Below are 16,300 nucleotides of genomic sequence, written 5' to 3' on the forward strand. Positions count from 1 at the left end.
ACATCACCATGGTCTCGGAACATTTCGCAATTAAATAAAAACCAAGTAGAATATACTTTAAATTGCAACCATCTCCCTTCTGTTAAATATATTGGTCAGATTAGACATGCACTGACAAATATCACTTGGACACATGACAGCCCATTCAAAAACCCTTTGTGGAATAGGAGAGTCTTCAGCTGTTGTTAAAATATAACCAAGGTTTGTGCTGGTCAAAGCTTGGAGGGGAGAGTATCCCATACCTGGGGAGCATTTACACTAGGATTGCAAGTGGATACAGAGGTGAAGGTGCTTGGATTGAGGTCCTAGTGTTACACAATGATGCAGTTTGTCACTTATTTCCTTACTGATTCCAAGAAGGCATCTGAGAGACAAACTGTAGCTAGACAGTTCTGTTCTCCCACTTGCCTCTGTCACAGAATTAGGCTCTTAATCCTAGCTGTTGCCCTTAAAAGCCAGAACTGATAGCCACTGCTGTGTAGTTTTATCCCTGGTTGAGAGTGCATAGCACTGTGGTAACATCTTATTTGCCAGTAGAGGAGCTATAATGGCCCTTGATACAATTAACTGGTTTTGTGAAACTCTTAATAACAAAAAAAGAGCACATGGCTGCTTTGAAAATGGCCAGCATTTGTAATACATGGATGACAAATGAGAATTTGAGTCACTATTGCAGGTTGGCAAGCTGTTGTATTATTCAGTGGATGCTCTCTTGTCCAACAAGTGCTCTGGGGAACAGAAGTGTATTTTGCCTCTCAAGCAGTACTCGGTTTGGTCAAACTCTGAAGCACAGTTAGTGACATCTGACAATCATTTTTTCACACCACAAAACCTAAAGGGTTAAAGAGTTTTAAACCTAAAAATTTCAATGCGAGCTCTTTTGTGTGAAAACAATTGATTTTTCTTTGGAGTGAAACTCTGAACAAGCATTCTACCTTTCTAAACATTACTTAGGGGGCAGAAGTGGCTCTGAGGCCACCAGTTGGACCACCTTGTGTTGTATTGAGCACAACTGATTACATTTAAAGGTTAATAGTTGTTGTTGTATTTGTCTATTCATACAAGCACAGTCTTATCAAAACTTCAGTTCCATGATCCTAATAAAGTGAGGACAATCTCTGGTCTCCCAGCCCACTCCCCATTCTTTGCCAATAATTGAGGACAGAAATAAAACTCCCATTCATTGGCGAAGCTTCATGCAGCATTAATTCACTTAATCCTTTCTTCACGAAGAGCATTTTCTTGTCTCTTACACATGCTAGACTGTATTAAATAATAAAGCTACATTGCTTTCACTTCAAGGGCAGGGGGTGTTTGTCAGACATTTCTGGATCTATTTTTCTCTTGCTTTTTTGCCAGGTGAGATTGAAAAAGGGGCTATCAAGAAGTACGCTTACCTCAACATTGTGGGAATGGTTGGCTCCATCGACAATGACTTCTGTGGTACCGATATGACCATTGGCACTGACTCTGCCTTGCACAGAATCATTGAAGTTGTGGATGCCATTATGACCACTGCTCAAAGGTACTTTGAACTCAGGATGTGAGATTTTAAAGATGGTCACTTGGGCAACGGATCAGAGCCATGGTTCTTTTCTTTAGCAGTACTAAAGTGCACTGAAGTTGTATTAATTTCATCCTTTTGCCAAAGATGCAAGGGTGGTTATGTCACACGGCAAACCCGCCTGCGTTGCGTTTTATGACAAAGAGAAGAGCTAAATGAGAATTTGTGGGAAAATGTGGCAGTCTTTGACTGCATCCACTATTATTTTTTACCTTGCCACCACTGGCATGCGAGGAATGCTGCCCTCAGAACTGCTTAGTTTAAACTAGGAAGCACATACAGTACCTCCAGTCTCCTCACAGCAGTTCCAGAGGAGGAGCAGGGAGCAAGAGAGGTCAAGGCTTACAGTTACTCATTCACACAATGCTAAAACACAGATTGGCGTTGCATTGAAACTTTTGACCGTAGTCTGCTTAAATACTATTGAAATCAATGGAATTTAAGCAGCTTCTGTGGAGGCTTGCAGCCTTCTGCATTGTGCAGCCAGAGGAAAATGGAGCTCTGGAAGGCATTTCTGGATTACTGGAAATGGCAGCTGAGTCCTGTCACCACTTGGGCTGGTATTTATCACATCATCAGACACATGCAGTGGTATGAAAACTGCGTGTGGAGGTCAAAAGAGGGGAAAAGCCATCTTGCATAGGTCAGGGGCTTTTAAGTTAGGCTTTGCTTTAATATTGCTTTTTGGTATGTAGTTTAGTTCTGTGAACAAATGGGGGGGGGATTGAGATTTGATTGTGAGGACATGCCTAGTTTTGCAGTTTTTCAAATAGTAGCCATAATTGAAAGGAAATTAAGATTTGAGGAATAACCTGTACACTCTCTTAAATGGCATGACTTCATTAAATTTAGTGTGACACAGTGGTCTGCAATCTTTGTGTGGGAAATAAGAATGCAAAGAATAATGGCAAATTATAAAGGTAAAGGTAAAGGTACCCCTGCCCGTACGGGCCAGTCTTGCCAGACTCTGGGGTTGTGCACCCATCTCACTCAAGAGGCCAGGGGCCAGCGCTGTCCGAAGACACTTCCGGGTCACGTGGCCAGCGTGACATTGCAGCTCTGGCGAGCCAGAGCTGCACACGGAAATGCCGTTTACCTTCCCGCTAGAAAGAGGTCCCTATTTATCTACTTGCACCCGAGGGTGCTTTCGAACTGCTAGGTTGGCAGGCGCTGGGACCGAGCAACAGGAGCGCACCCCGCCGTGGGGATTCGAACCACCGACCTTTCAATCGGCAAGCCCTAGGCGCTGAGGCTTTTACCCACAGCGCCACCCGCGTCCCATATCGCAAATGATAGTATGCTACAAACCAGAAAGTTAAGAAGTGCCTGGGGGAAGATGGAAAACACAAGTGCAAATGTAGTTTCTACAGTGCCAAACAATCGCCTGTCTTCTTTCTATGAATTTGTACATATCACTTCATACTTTGATGCTGTTGTGACGCTATTAATATTTATTGTAATCGTTACAGCCATCAGAGGACCTTTGTCCTGGAGGTGATGGGGAGACACTGTGGGTACGTATGTCTGTCAACACCACATTTAGTTAAAACTGCCGAAATATATAGTTCACACTCTCATTTGGATTTTCTGATTCTGTTCTAGGTACCTAGCTCTTGTTAGTGCCTTAGCCTGTGGTGCAGATTATGTCTTTATTCCTGAATATCCACCTGAGGAAGGATGGGAAGATCATATGTGTTCTAGGCTTTCTGAGGTAATTATTTTCTGCAGTGGCTTTCAAACTCTGTCCTGGGATCTCCTAGTCTTCTTTGAAAGCTTACGCGGTTCCTCAATGAAAAGATCAGGGATGGCCAGAAAGCTTTCAATCCCGCAGTGTCCTAGGTAGAGCCAAAATGGAAGAAGTGTTCCACAGCATTGTTTTCCTACTGCGAAATTGTCCTCCTTTTTCATCATCTTTCCATTTTCACCTAGTAAAGTCCACCCACCCCCCAGCATCACATGGGGCAGCATAGAGGGAAGGCACTTCCAGGTTGGCTCAAAACATTTTGGCACCTGAGGTGTCTGTGTCTTTGTGTGTTTGTTATGTCTATATAAAATGTGAAAACTCAATAAAAAATTTTATTAAAAAAAATGGTGCTTCCCTCCCTGCCAGGAAAGAAGGGGTGGGTGAAAAACTACATCAGGAATGGGGAAGGGGGGGATAAGGGGGGGATCTACATTGGAATCTGCTGCGCCTGTGGATCCTGCCATCCAAGGCAGTCACCTTGCCTCATGGGTGGGCCGGCCCTGTCCATGGCACATGTTCAGGTAGCAGGCACCCCCTTGCCAGCAGGCACCTGGCATTTAGGTGAGCAATGACAGCACTGCCTTGTGAACTGCTTTGTAGTCCACCTGACTCTTATCTTTGGTGCTAATGTACAGAATGGAAGATATTGCTAGTGTTGAGGATTTAGACCTGATTGGCTATATCAGGGGTCAAAAAACTTTTTCAGGAGGGGGCTGGTCAACCGTCCCTCAGACCATGTGGGGGGGCCAGACTATATTGGGGGGGGGGAATGAACAAATTCCTATGCCCCACATATAACCCAGAGATGCATTTTAAATAAAAGGACACATTATACTCATGTAAAAATATGCTGATTCCCAGACCATCCGCAGGCAGGATTTAGAAGGCGATTGGGCCGGATCCGGCCCCTGGGCCTTAGTTTGCCTACCTAAATGATGATGCTACAAGGAAGGGTTATTTGCCAACAAGGTAATCCACAGCTGGCTGGGGTTGCCAGCAGTAATGAGGTGGTAAAAATGTGTTAGGAAGCAATATTTTTATCCTGGTTTAGCAAGGTCTGTGGCATGATTAATGTTCATTTTCAAAATGGCAACAACACATTAAGTAGTTGTAATAGTCTGAGAAGCTTTCAAGGTACAGCCCAGCTTTGAACTTCAGCTATTTGCTGTGGTCTCAGGCCATGAGGCAGATTTAATGGCTTTTCTGCATTTTTTTTACCCTAGAACCGTGCACGAAAGAAAAGGCTGAATATCATAATTGTAGCAGAAGGTGCCATTGATTGCCACAACCAGCCTATAACTTCAGAGCAAGTTAAGGATGTAAGTATCAAGCTGCCAATTAAATCTTCTACCAAGGATATACGTAACTGAATGCTTCTCTTCCACATAGTGTAAAGAGTGTATCATTTCTCTATTAACATAATTAGCCTTTCTTTATATGGATGATTGCATTTTAATCATTTCAGGCGATACAATAAGTATTATATCTGTGTCCTTTAGCAGTAACGTAATCTCAGTAATTATGATTATAACCTAGCTGCTGCCTTTTAAAAGGCATAAAACAAACATACAAATGCAAATGAGTATACTATGTTATTTGGGTATTTTGTAGGACCTGGTCAAAACATTCAAAACAAGGAGGATGCCTTCAGTTCTCAGTGCTGAACTGATTTTTGTTATCAAATTATATCCATTATATGAACTAACTTTGGCACTTATCAACTTGGCTACAATTCCGGCAATTTGAGCCTGCTCTATCATCAAGGCTTCTCAGAACAAACTGTTTCACTGTTCAGCCAGACAGTGACCCAGAAGTGCTATAAAAGGGAAGAAAAATCTTCACTTTAATGTGGATTGGAAAATAGTTCCAAGATGAGTAAGATGCTGCTGCACAAACCATGAGGAGGCCATAACTTACCTTGACATATTATGGGTTTCTTCCGTGTTTGCAAGTGGGGGTGGGGTGGGGTTGAACACACAACCTTTCAAAATTGTGTGGCCATTCCCTGCTGCATACGCTTTACCTTTGCTTCTGCCGCCAACACATTTATACTTGTAAAAATTCTTTTAAACCTCCTCTGACTCAGATATAGAGCCTGGACTGTTTGGACTTTACTTTCTGTCACCTCAGCACACTTTCAAGTGCTTTGTGTGGTTCCTTACCACTCCCTCACAATGTACAAAAGGGAATGCCAAACAGGGAGATCCCACGGTAGTTCTCCCTCTAACTCCATATACCAAAACCCCTTTCTGTATCACTTTCTGCATCCTGGGTTAAGAGAGATCTTGCATTCAGGCTTTCACTTCTGTACCTCAAGGCCTTGTCCCAAAGTTACCATACATGGAGGTAGGTGAAGAATTAATGCCCAAACAGTCCCACTAAGATGTTCAGTCAAAGTCTGGGGCTATAGGGTCACCCATTGTCAGGTTGTAATTCTTAATCTTGACTGGAAAGAAGCCAGATTCTCAAGGAATCTTGCCCCACAAACAGAGCAGACTATTCCAGTCTGTTTGTTCAGAAAGAAAAGTTTTCACAGATCTGGAGTTAGGAGAGTACAGACTTGATTGTAACAAGGAATAGGACATGACTGGGTTTTTTCCTTGCTCTTACTCCTCTGTATACAATGGTATATATTTTTACCTCAGCCTTGTATGAAACATAAAAAAAATTATTCTTTTGTTTGTATAATATTTGCGCACTAGAGTTAAGTAATTTCAAAACATTCTGCTTTAATTATTATAGGGAACAGTCTTTCAGGATGAAGATAAACAATAGTTTTTCAAAGACTCGAAGTGGGAGTAGTGGTGACATCATTGCCAGTGCTGTACACACTTTTTTTTTATTATCCTGCTGTTTCTTCTAGTCAAACTGGTTCTGAAACCTTGCCACCTTCACTTTTTAAAAATACTTGCTTACATAGGAATCAATTTTGCTTGTCTTAAGGTTAAAGGGATTTGAGAGTGTTGCTCCATCGCTATTAAAGAATCCTAACTCTTCATAATCTTTGTATTGTATGCATTCTTAAAGTTTTAAACTAGGATTTCCACCTACTGTTCAGGCACAATAGTACCCCAGTGTGTTTCTGCAGCTGTTACAGCTCATAATCCTATTCTCGTCTTTAACTTGACACTTTGGTTTTTTTGCAGCTTGTGGTGCAGCGACTAGGGTATGACACTCGCGTGACTATCCTTGGCCATGTGCAAAGGGGCGGCACTCCCTCTGCATTTGATAGGATTTTGGTAAGTAGATGCAGGCGGCTTGTGTGTTCATCACCGCTGTTTAGGGTGTGACATAGTTCCTTGTCCTCATTCAGATTGTAGAACAGTCACAAATGCCACTGGCTCTCTAGTGTGTGGGGTAGTGAGAATAAAGTCATACATAAATGAGCAAGTCATGGATTAAAATTTGTACTCAGCCATTATGTTCTCTCGATTTTGGACAATAAGTGTCTCTCAGCCAACCTTTAGGATAAAACAAGGTAGAACCATGTATGTCACCCTGACCAAGGAGGACTAGGTAATTCTGTAATACACATACAGCATCTAACACTGAAATCAGTTTTCTGTCTGTCTCATAATTTCCCGTTGCGACATTCCATCAAAATGGCTGGTCCAGAGTAAATGAAGCAGTCTGCACCTGGCAGCCCTTAGCACAGAGCTAGCCTTCTGAAGGGTGCTATCTGCCTACCGCTCATTGTCTTCTCCATAGGAAAAAGGGGAGAATGGATAAGCAATATTTGTGGAAGTGGGGACTGGACTTCTTTTTGCCTATTTCCTGCAAGATTTGACCTTCCAGCACAATGAGTTGCTGATCAGGGAATAGCATCGGAACTTCCAAGGCCGTATATAGGTGCTTAGCAGAATGGAAGTAGAGGCCATATAGATAAAGAAGTAGACTCTTGATCGGCTATGGAATTATGTACATGATTTAGGGGTTCTTTGCTTTCTCATCTGTTCCGCGATAGATTTTAAAGCAACCTGTGGTCATTTGTTCTTATAGTATTGTAATAATTATCCCTCCCTATTTCTAATTCTGCGAAACTGCTCTTTACAAAGAACATTCTGTAGATGCTTGCTGGCATGTATCAAAGTCGGCATAGCCTCCATGCAAAATGTTCACGTATGGTTAAAGGTTTCTTATGGATTTCTTTTTTTCTTTTCTTTTTCAGGCAAGTCGCATGGGTGTGGAGGCTGTTCTTGCCCTTCTAGAGGGCACACCTGAAACTCCTGCTTGTGTGGTCTCCCTGTCTGGAAACCAAGCTGTCCGCCTGCCTTTAATGGAGTGTGTGCAGATGGTGAGTTGCTGAAAAGAAGCAGTTGTGTTTGTTCATTGACACTCTCTTGTTGGTTAGCCATCAATAGTTGGTTGTTACTTGGAGCCTGGAAAGATGTGAGCTGAACTCTTATCCACGTTGGGCACAATTAACTCCAGTCATTCATTCAGTGACAGTAACTGGGCTATTTGTTACTGCCCCATGAATCTTGACAGCAAACAGCACTGCTTACCTTTTGTAATGCAGATGCCTTTAACATAGTAGCTGCACATTTATATTCGCAATGAGTCTCTTGCTATCTAAACTCTCATTTCTTGTGGCTAGTTTGGTTTAGTGACTACACAGTAACACCCACATACCATAATACACATACATACCAATGAGCTGCATGCTGAGATTATTCTGGTTTCCCAAAACCTTCGCAATAATGTTCAATTGAGGCATTCTGTATGTTGCAGTCTTATAATGCATGATTTGAGACCATGAACCTAATACAATATAGTCCTTTCCTGTTTATTTCTGATTTTAAAATGTATGCTTTAGCTTTCCCAGGCATTGAAGTAACATTGGCTGAAGTGCTGGGCTGGTTAAGAATCCAATTATATACATGTCTACGAGACACCAGTCCCATTGAACTCAATGGGGATTATTTCTAAGTAGACAGATTGCATTATAAATCCCACTGAAATAATTTGGATTTACTATCCTGAGCAAGGCTATAGCGATTGTCACCATTCGGATCTACTTCATAGCCTTCTAGCATTGTGATAGATAATATCATTTTCTAATAAATAATTACCTTTTTTCTTCCTTATTTCAAAAAGACCCAAGATGTACAGAAAGCCATGGACGGAAAAAGATTCAGTGACGCTGTGCAACTTCGTGGAAGGTACTCCTCTGTTGTTTATTTCTCTGCTGGCAGCAATAACTTTTCCAATAAATCATAGCTAATTGTGTTAAGGCAGGCATAGGCAAACTCAGCCCTCCAGGTGTTTTGGGACTACAACTCCCATCATCCCTAGCTAGCAGGACCAGTGGTCAGGGATGATGGGAGTTGTAGTCCCAAAACATCTGGAGGGCCGAGTTTGCCTATGCCTGTGTTAAGGGATTATTTTTCATGGCTAAGGAACAGGGGGCAAATAGATTCTTTTATGCTAGTTTCTAGTGTACACATTTTAACCCCAAAATCCCTCCAAAGTTATATGACTATTCTAGGCCAATTCTATACCGGGAAAAGGAATTCACTACCAGTATTATCTCTGCAGAATTTAAAATGCCATTTCATCAGAAATGGTGCTTGCATTGCCTTTCGCAGTTCATAGAGCACATAATATTAAATGCTAAGTGGGTATCAGTTGTGGAGTTGTATAGGGAGGAGCAAATGTTATTTCTGAAAGATTCCCTCAAATGGCAGATCATAAGTAGTCATTTGCCTATCCCAAATGTATATGACACATTTGTTGTTGTTGTTGGCATATGTCTATCTCAAGAGACATGGGAGTGTGCCTCTGGAGGTGAAATCAAACCATTGAAAGCGGAGTGAAGGTATTTCCCATTCAGTCCTTTCCAAAATAAAACAAGTTGCACGAGGGAAAATCATTCACATTCCATGATTTGTATCCAATGAAGTTGAAGGGCTGATGATGGAAAGCACTGGTGGAAATGGAGGAGTCTACCAGCCTAGCCGGGAAGCGGGGAATTTTTCACCAGTTCCCCCTTCCACCTGCAGTCCCCTAAACCACATCTCACATTGTTCCATTGGTTCCCAAGCCAACTAGAAGCGGAATTGGTGACTCTGTCAGCAGAGTGACACCAATGGCTACAATCTATGTCTCAAATACAATCTACCAAGTAACAAGTAAAGATATATAGTTACTAAATGCTCTGAGTGACACTTTAGGTTAGAAAAATACCTCTCGGTATTCTCTAACATTGTGAAATAGCTTTATTATTCAGACAACAGCGTGAAAATACTGTTTTCTGTTGCAGGAGTTTTGAGAACAACTTGAATACTTACAAGCTGCTGTCTACCAAAAGGACGGCTGCTGACCTTCCCAAGGTACTTCTTAGATAGTTGTCAAGTTGTCTGGTTAATTCCTCATTCCTGTGTCCTTAGGGTGGCCAATTAAGTGCATCACCAAGAAAGGGCATGCCAATTTGCATAAAAATTGAAAATGCTGATGTATATGAATTTAAAAATAGTTGCTACAGTTTAAATAGAAACACCATCCTGCCATTGTGGGGAAGACCTTTCTCCTTACTCACTTTGCTGTCCCAAGAGCTAATAAATGGATGGCTTACAGCAAACATGCCAATCTATAGATTGGCCCTTCCTCTTCCTCCTTACGGTTCTTTATACTTTTCCTGCTTTTCAACTGCTTTCAAATAGAGGACTGTCCTCTATATAGTAGAAGACGCTACGTGTTTTGTTGAGAAAGCATCTAAACACACACAGCAGGTTGTTCAGAATTTTGAAAACGGTCTCCATGGAAACATCTATGGACTATGGACTTGTATATTGGGTTGAAGCCCGGCGGGCAGTGATCTAAATTTTGTAAATATAGCATTTTGTAAACAGTCTAAATTTTGTAAACATTGCCATGTCTATTTCCTTGTTTAAACTACCAAAATACCATTTTTCCTGAAAGGTCTAGGCCTTTCTCAGATACCAATTCCAGTTGTGAAATTTAAAGGTGTACCTTACGAGAGGTACTGAATGCATCTATATACCCCAAGCTGTGTTACAGTGGTCTACCAGCTGGTCAGCTGAACAGTTATTTTAAAACAAGGTTTTTTGCCCAGTGCTAATGTATGTCGGGAGAAATGTACATACTGGTTTTGCAAAATGGCTCAATAAGTGGGAAATATCTGTGGCTACAGTTTTACTTTTAAATCTTTCTGTTTTCTTTAACAGGATGATATCTCATGTAGCGTATGTAAAAAATAAACAAATAAAGTGACTAACCTTAGCAAGGTCTTTTGCTTGCTAGGTTGGCAGGCTCTTATTTTTGCATGGCAATGGGATTTGCTATATAGTTCTTTTTGTTTTTCGACTGTGCACTTCATTGCTTAAAGCTGGACAACCAGTATGCTCTTCAGTTTTGCCACAACTTTGATTTACACCAAGCGTAACTTTGCAGAAGCTTTAATAGAGCGCATAAGACGTGCTTCTTGTGAAGATGAAAGAATTCGCCAGAAAATGCAAAAGGTCCCCATTTATTGTCATGGTGAAAAGGTAGAAAAATGCCATGCATTTCAAGAATCGCTTGAAATACCTCATTTTCAGTTCCGCTATTTTTATATGACTTGGCATAGGCAGACATGGTCCTCTGAAAATACCCCTTGTTGTGAGGCCTCCTCATTTTCCATACAAAAAGTGACATAAATGGCTCCACGTGAGGCCTGGCATACTACCAGAGTCTCCAGTAGGGCTGCCATTTTTGTGATTAAGAAGGTAGAACAAGCATGAGCAGGTTGTGCTTTATTTTCTGCTTTCTGAGACTCATAAGAGGCAGATCACACATTAAAATGGCCTTGAAGTGGCTCTCATTTTTCATTTATGCCACAGAAGCTTGCAGGCTTAGGAGAATTCCAGCCATTCTTGCAACATTGGCAAGCATGAATTAATTACCAGAGACCGTGAGAGCCATAGGGAAGGAGGGGATATAAGGGAACCAGATTTCCAGGGAGGCACTGCCAACATAAGCTTCTTTCTTAGAAAGTACAGAAGAAAGATTCTTCAGGAACATGTTCTTTGCTGAAATGCTGTGCAGAGGTGGGAATAAGGCCTCAGTCAGAGGGGTGAAATATAGGCCTGTGCTTTCCAAGAGCCCAAATTTTCTCTCAAGGGGGCTGGTAATTGCCGATTTAGTCAATTGTCTAGATAAGCGTAGACTAGCCTCCTTAAAGACATGCTCACATTCCAGTGTATGAAACAAGATAGCAAATGGACAGTAGATAACGAAAGGAAAAGATCATGGAGGCAACTGGCGGTCATGGCTTATTTTGATCACACATTGGCCTGCTTCTCACAGACAGTTGATAAGGAGGCAAACTTCTTTCTGCCTTTGTCATTTCAGGTTAGAGGCTCATGTGACAATGTGCACCTTAAAATCCCTTGCACAGAACATTCCATGTGCAGGAGACTTTAATGAAATGTGAAGTGACATTCTGTCACGTGAACATTGCCCTGTAGTCTGATTTCTCACAGTCCAGACATAGGTTTAGGGGTACTCTCATTTTGACTCAAGAAAAATCACCATTTTATAGTTCAAATCAGGAAAAATAAATACAATAAATGAACAAAAGTACAAAGATTCACAAAATGTTTAGGGGTACCCCTGCATCCCCCCAAAAAAAAGCACTGGGTTTGGCACTTCATCTGCTGTTTATGAGAACTAGGTCATAGTTGCTATTGGAGACGGGAGGTATATTATATTGCCTGCAAAAGGGCTTGGGGAACATTAATTGCAGGCCAGTTTTGCCCCCCCCCCCCAATGCAACTAAACTTCATTAACTCAGAACCACAAATAGAATTCAGAATTATTTTATTCAGCCAGCTCATGATTCATCACCCCTTGTCTATGTTTAATGATACTATGTAGACGGTCCTTTAAATGACTTTATGTGGTGGCTGTCGTCATGTGAGCTATTTGTATAGATCTGCTTTAGACAAGCCATGTTTCTCTACATCAATGCAAACCTTTCCTTCTCAGACATTTCTGCTAGCAGTTTTTTTTGGGGGGGTGGGGTGGGGGAGATGCCCCAAGCACATGCTGAGTTGTCCCACATAAGTGGCTTGCCATGTATTGACAGGCAAGTCTTGCAAGCCACAGAGTGATGAGCAGTGCACTCCTATACATATCTATTGGATGTAAATCCCACAGAGTACAATACGGCTAAGTCCCAGATAAACAGGCACAGGATTGCATCCTTGAAATATCAGTCAGCCTTGATTCTGACATCTGAGTTATGAGATCCAACTACATAAATAAAGTGTATTGTGGAGATGATTACAGTGGTACCTTGGTTCTCAAACTTAATCCGTTCTGGAAGCCTGTTCCAAAACCAAAGCATTCCAAAACCAAGGCACAATTTCCCATAGAAAGGAATGCAAAATGGATTAATCCATTCCAGACTTTTAAAAACAACCCTTAAAACAGCAATTTAACATGAATTTTACTATCTAACTAGACTATTGATCAGGAGTCAGCAAACATTTTCAGCAGGGAGCTGGTCCACTGTCCCTCAGATCTTGTGGGGGGCCGGATTATATTTTGAAAAAAATATATGAATGAATTCCTTTGCCCCACAAATAACCCATAGATGCCTTTTTAATAAAAGGACACATTCTACTCATGTAAAAACATGCTGATTCCCGGATTGTCTGGGGGCCGGATTTAGAAGTCGATTGGGCCGGATCCGGCCCCTGGGCCTTAGTTTGCCTACCCATGCCATTGATCCATAAAATGAAAGCAATAAACAATGTACCGCAGTCACACAATCAATCAATCAGTAGTTGAACTGGGTTCCACACAGTTGCAAAAACAAAAAAGCCACAAAAACACAAAATAAATAGCAAAAATAGCTCTTCCTAAGCACAGCTACATTAGATTTATATATTCTGTATGTGAGCACAAAATTGCTAGATACAAGCGGTGCTTCTTTGAGGGGCAGTAGATGAAGAAATTAAACATCAATCTGAAAATCAAAATCTTGTAATACAACATTTTGTGCAGCATATAAGCGATTGTGACAGACTGTATTCTCCTCAAGAGAATTGCTTGTGGCAATTGTGTAGTATTTTTACATCGTGAACTGCCCTGCGATCTTCGGGTGAAGATGGTATACAAATTTAATAAATAAAAATAAAATTTATGTTCTACCTTATGTACACATCAAAGGTGCTTAAAAGGTGCTAGAATAATGTTATATCCCATACTTGAGCAAGCTAAAGGCAGATAGTATGGCAATAGTTTTATAACGCTGAAAAGAGTGGTTGTCAAATGCCAAACTGATAGGGTTCTCACATACTTTAAAATGTTGTTAGGTGCTGGCAATAAGGAATCATTCGCTTGTGCCATAGCTCAACACAATACGGCATGTGGCATCACATACTTTGGTTGCAGTGGGCCAAGGAACAACATTGCACAAAAGCCATGTATGCATGCATATGGTTATTTGGGTTACAATTCCTATTCTGTATAAATTTGTTTCTGTATGCATGCATGTGCTTGTTTCTCAATGCTGGGTTATTGTTACGCCAGAATCTGGACTGGATAGTTCAATGCCTCACATTTTAATTTGGACCTGCTGCTGATTGCAAATAGCTGAACACTCCCTGAGTACTATGAATGGTTGACCCCACAAGCTAAGATTAGTGTTTTCTAATGTTTCAAAATTAAGTTTTCTATAATGTGATGGGGTTCAGAAGGTAAGGTGTGTGTCTTGCTTTCCTTTGATGCACTTTTATATATTTGTCACTGGATATACGGTTAGCAGCAGGATAAAAGGTAAACTGGATGTTCAGATTTACCGCTTGATAATTCCTTTTTCCTGCCATGGGGTTTATGTTCCTGACTATATTTTCTCTCTCTTCTGCTGCAGACTAACTTCAATGTAGCTGTTTTAAATGTTGGTGCTCCAGCAGCTGGCATGAATGCTGCCGTTCGCTCTGCCGTGAGGATCGGTATAACCGAAGGACATAAAATGTTCGCTGTCACTGATGGATTTGAAGGCTTTTCTAGAGGGCTGGTTCGTATATCCCAAAGACTGTATTTTTTAAGAAATCTCAATACTATGGGAAGTGTTCCAGTTGCTGGAAATCACAGGAGGGAGAAGAGTTATTGCCTCAGGGTCTTGCCTGAAGGTTTCCCACAGTGAAAACAGGATACTGGATAGGCCACTGGCCTCATCCAGCAGGCTCTTCTTATTTTCTTATTCTTAATTTTGTTTTAACTTGCCCTCTGGCAGACCCCCAAAACTTAATTTTCCAGCTTTCAAAATGCACTTTCATACAAAGATTGGAATTCAAAGAAACCAGAGCTAGGTTTTCCACTGATAGTTACAATGCAATGGGAATGAAGAAGAGAGGGTCCTCCTTGGGGAGAACATATGTCGACTGTAGAGATAAATTTAGTGAAATTTGTTGCGGGCGGGGTGTTTGTGAGGTATTTTTAGAACACTAAGCACAAGTGACCAACACCACCAAACAACACGGAGCAGGAGTCTTGTTATGACAGATGGATATTGTGCATCTCCCACAGGAGCTCTCCTCATAGAGGCAAGACCAGTTTCAAATATAGTAAAAGCATAACGGTTTGATCTATTTTTGCTTGGATTGCAGTTAATTCTACCCCCATATGTCTAAAAAAATACCCTTAAAATCTTCTTGAAGAAGAAATGATTAACTATGTTTACATGAAGCGTTTGCTTCTTTGGTACTTCCTGAGAAATCTTCCATATCAGATTCAATGTATTTGGTCTCAAGGGTAGCTTTGAAGTGACCTTGGCAAGAGGCCATATTTGGCAGTTTGCCTATCCCGGAATAGCTGTGGGAGTATGGAATCTATGGAGATAAGAATACACGCTAGATAACTATTTCTGAAATTATATCACAAAATCTGTTGCGTTTGATTCTTGTTTCTCAGTTGTGGTGGTGTTTGTTGAATGCTACATTTATAGTGTGCCCAGTGCTGGGACTCCTGATGCGGCATGTTTATGAGTCTATAATATATTATATATGTTATTATTATAAATTGTTCAAAATAAATCCAGATTGCCTCTTCGTTAAACAGGTAGAAATTAGAGCATCTCTCAACTGCATCACATTGTGACACTTCTTAGGACTGCAGAGTGGTAGTCAACTTAAGTTTTACTCAGAGTAGATCTATTGAAATTAATGGACCTTTCATTTCAGTGTGTCTTCTCTGAATAAAACATAAATTAATACCACCTGCAAAATTTCATTCCCAAACCATTGACAAGTTGCTTTCCACCATAAGGAGAGACCATTGCTCAAAAGTACTAAAAATATAAATTTATCTGTAACTTTTATTATTATTTTTATTTATTGAATTTATATACCACTCTGTACCTGGAGGTCTCTTGTAAGAATCCATTTGGACTTCCATTTTGTTTAACCCATTAGATAAAGTTAGAGCTGAGCCAAAATTTATCAGAAGACATTTTTCTGAGATTTTTCTTTTTCTGAACCCCCTTTACCCCGCAAAAAAAAGAAAGCCACTCCAAATGTTCTGTGCCATATTTTTGTTGGAGCCACCATTCTCTGTCCCTCCATGTCCTTGAACGTCACTAGATCTGGGGCTTTGTGGAGGACACAAAATGGTGGCCAGACTACCAGCACAGTTAGCACTTGCAGCAACAGCAAAACACACACACACACACACACACACACACACACACACACACACCATTGTGGGAGTGGAGAGAAAGAAACTGTGCTGCTGCCATTGCTAATACCGAGCCACATCTCGGAGAAGCTGTCACCATCTTTATCTCCCCCCTGGAAAAATGTGTTGATTTCCCCAGTTTCTCTGCTCACAGAGTGGAGAATATTGAGAGGCCATCTGCATACGAAAAACATCTGAAGGAGTGCCAGAGCCCCGTGCCACATTCTGTGACCTGCCACTGTTTTTGTTTCTCTTCTCATATTGAAGGAGTGCAATGTTTTTGTGCAATTGTTCAGGACAGAAGGCGT

The 16,300-nt window shown here is 41.1% G+C and overlaps 1 protein-coding gene across 4 annotated transcripts in view; it reads left to right on the top strand.

The window, feature by feature from the left end:
* Positions 1-16,300, top strand: part of PFKP (phosphofructokinase, platelet) — a 59,030-nt gene that overhangs the window by 26,865 nt on the left and 15,865 nt on the right. For all 4 annotated transcript variants that reach the window (XM_083704744.1, XM_083704746.1, XM_083704747.1 and 1 more), the window contains exons 6-14: positions 1,360-1,525; positions 3,034-3,078; positions 3,167-3,275; positions 4,532-4,627; positions 6,455-6,547; positions 7,477-7,602; positions 8,406-8,470; positions 9,571-9,640; positions 14,188-14,334. In XM_083704744.1, coding sequence (XP_083560870.1) covers positions 1,360-1,525; positions 3,034-3,078; positions 3,167-3,275; positions 4,532-4,627; positions 6,455-6,547; positions 7,477-7,602; positions 8,406-8,470; positions 9,571-9,640; positions 14,188-14,334 — 917 coding nt within the window. The remainder of the gene's footprint in view (positions 1-1,359; positions 1,526-3,033; positions 3,079-3,166; positions 3,276-4,531; positions 4,628-6,454; positions 6,548-7,476; positions 7,603-8,405; positions 8,471-9,570; positions 9,641-14,187; positions 14,335-16,300) is intronic.

Source organism: Podarcis gaigeae (assembly GCF_964106915.1).
Source record: "Podarcis gaigeae genome assembly, chromosome: 12".
NCBI classification, from domain to species: domain Eukaryota; kingdom Metazoa; phylum Chordata; class Lepidosauria; order Squamata; family Lacertidae; genus Podarcis; species Podarcis gaigeae.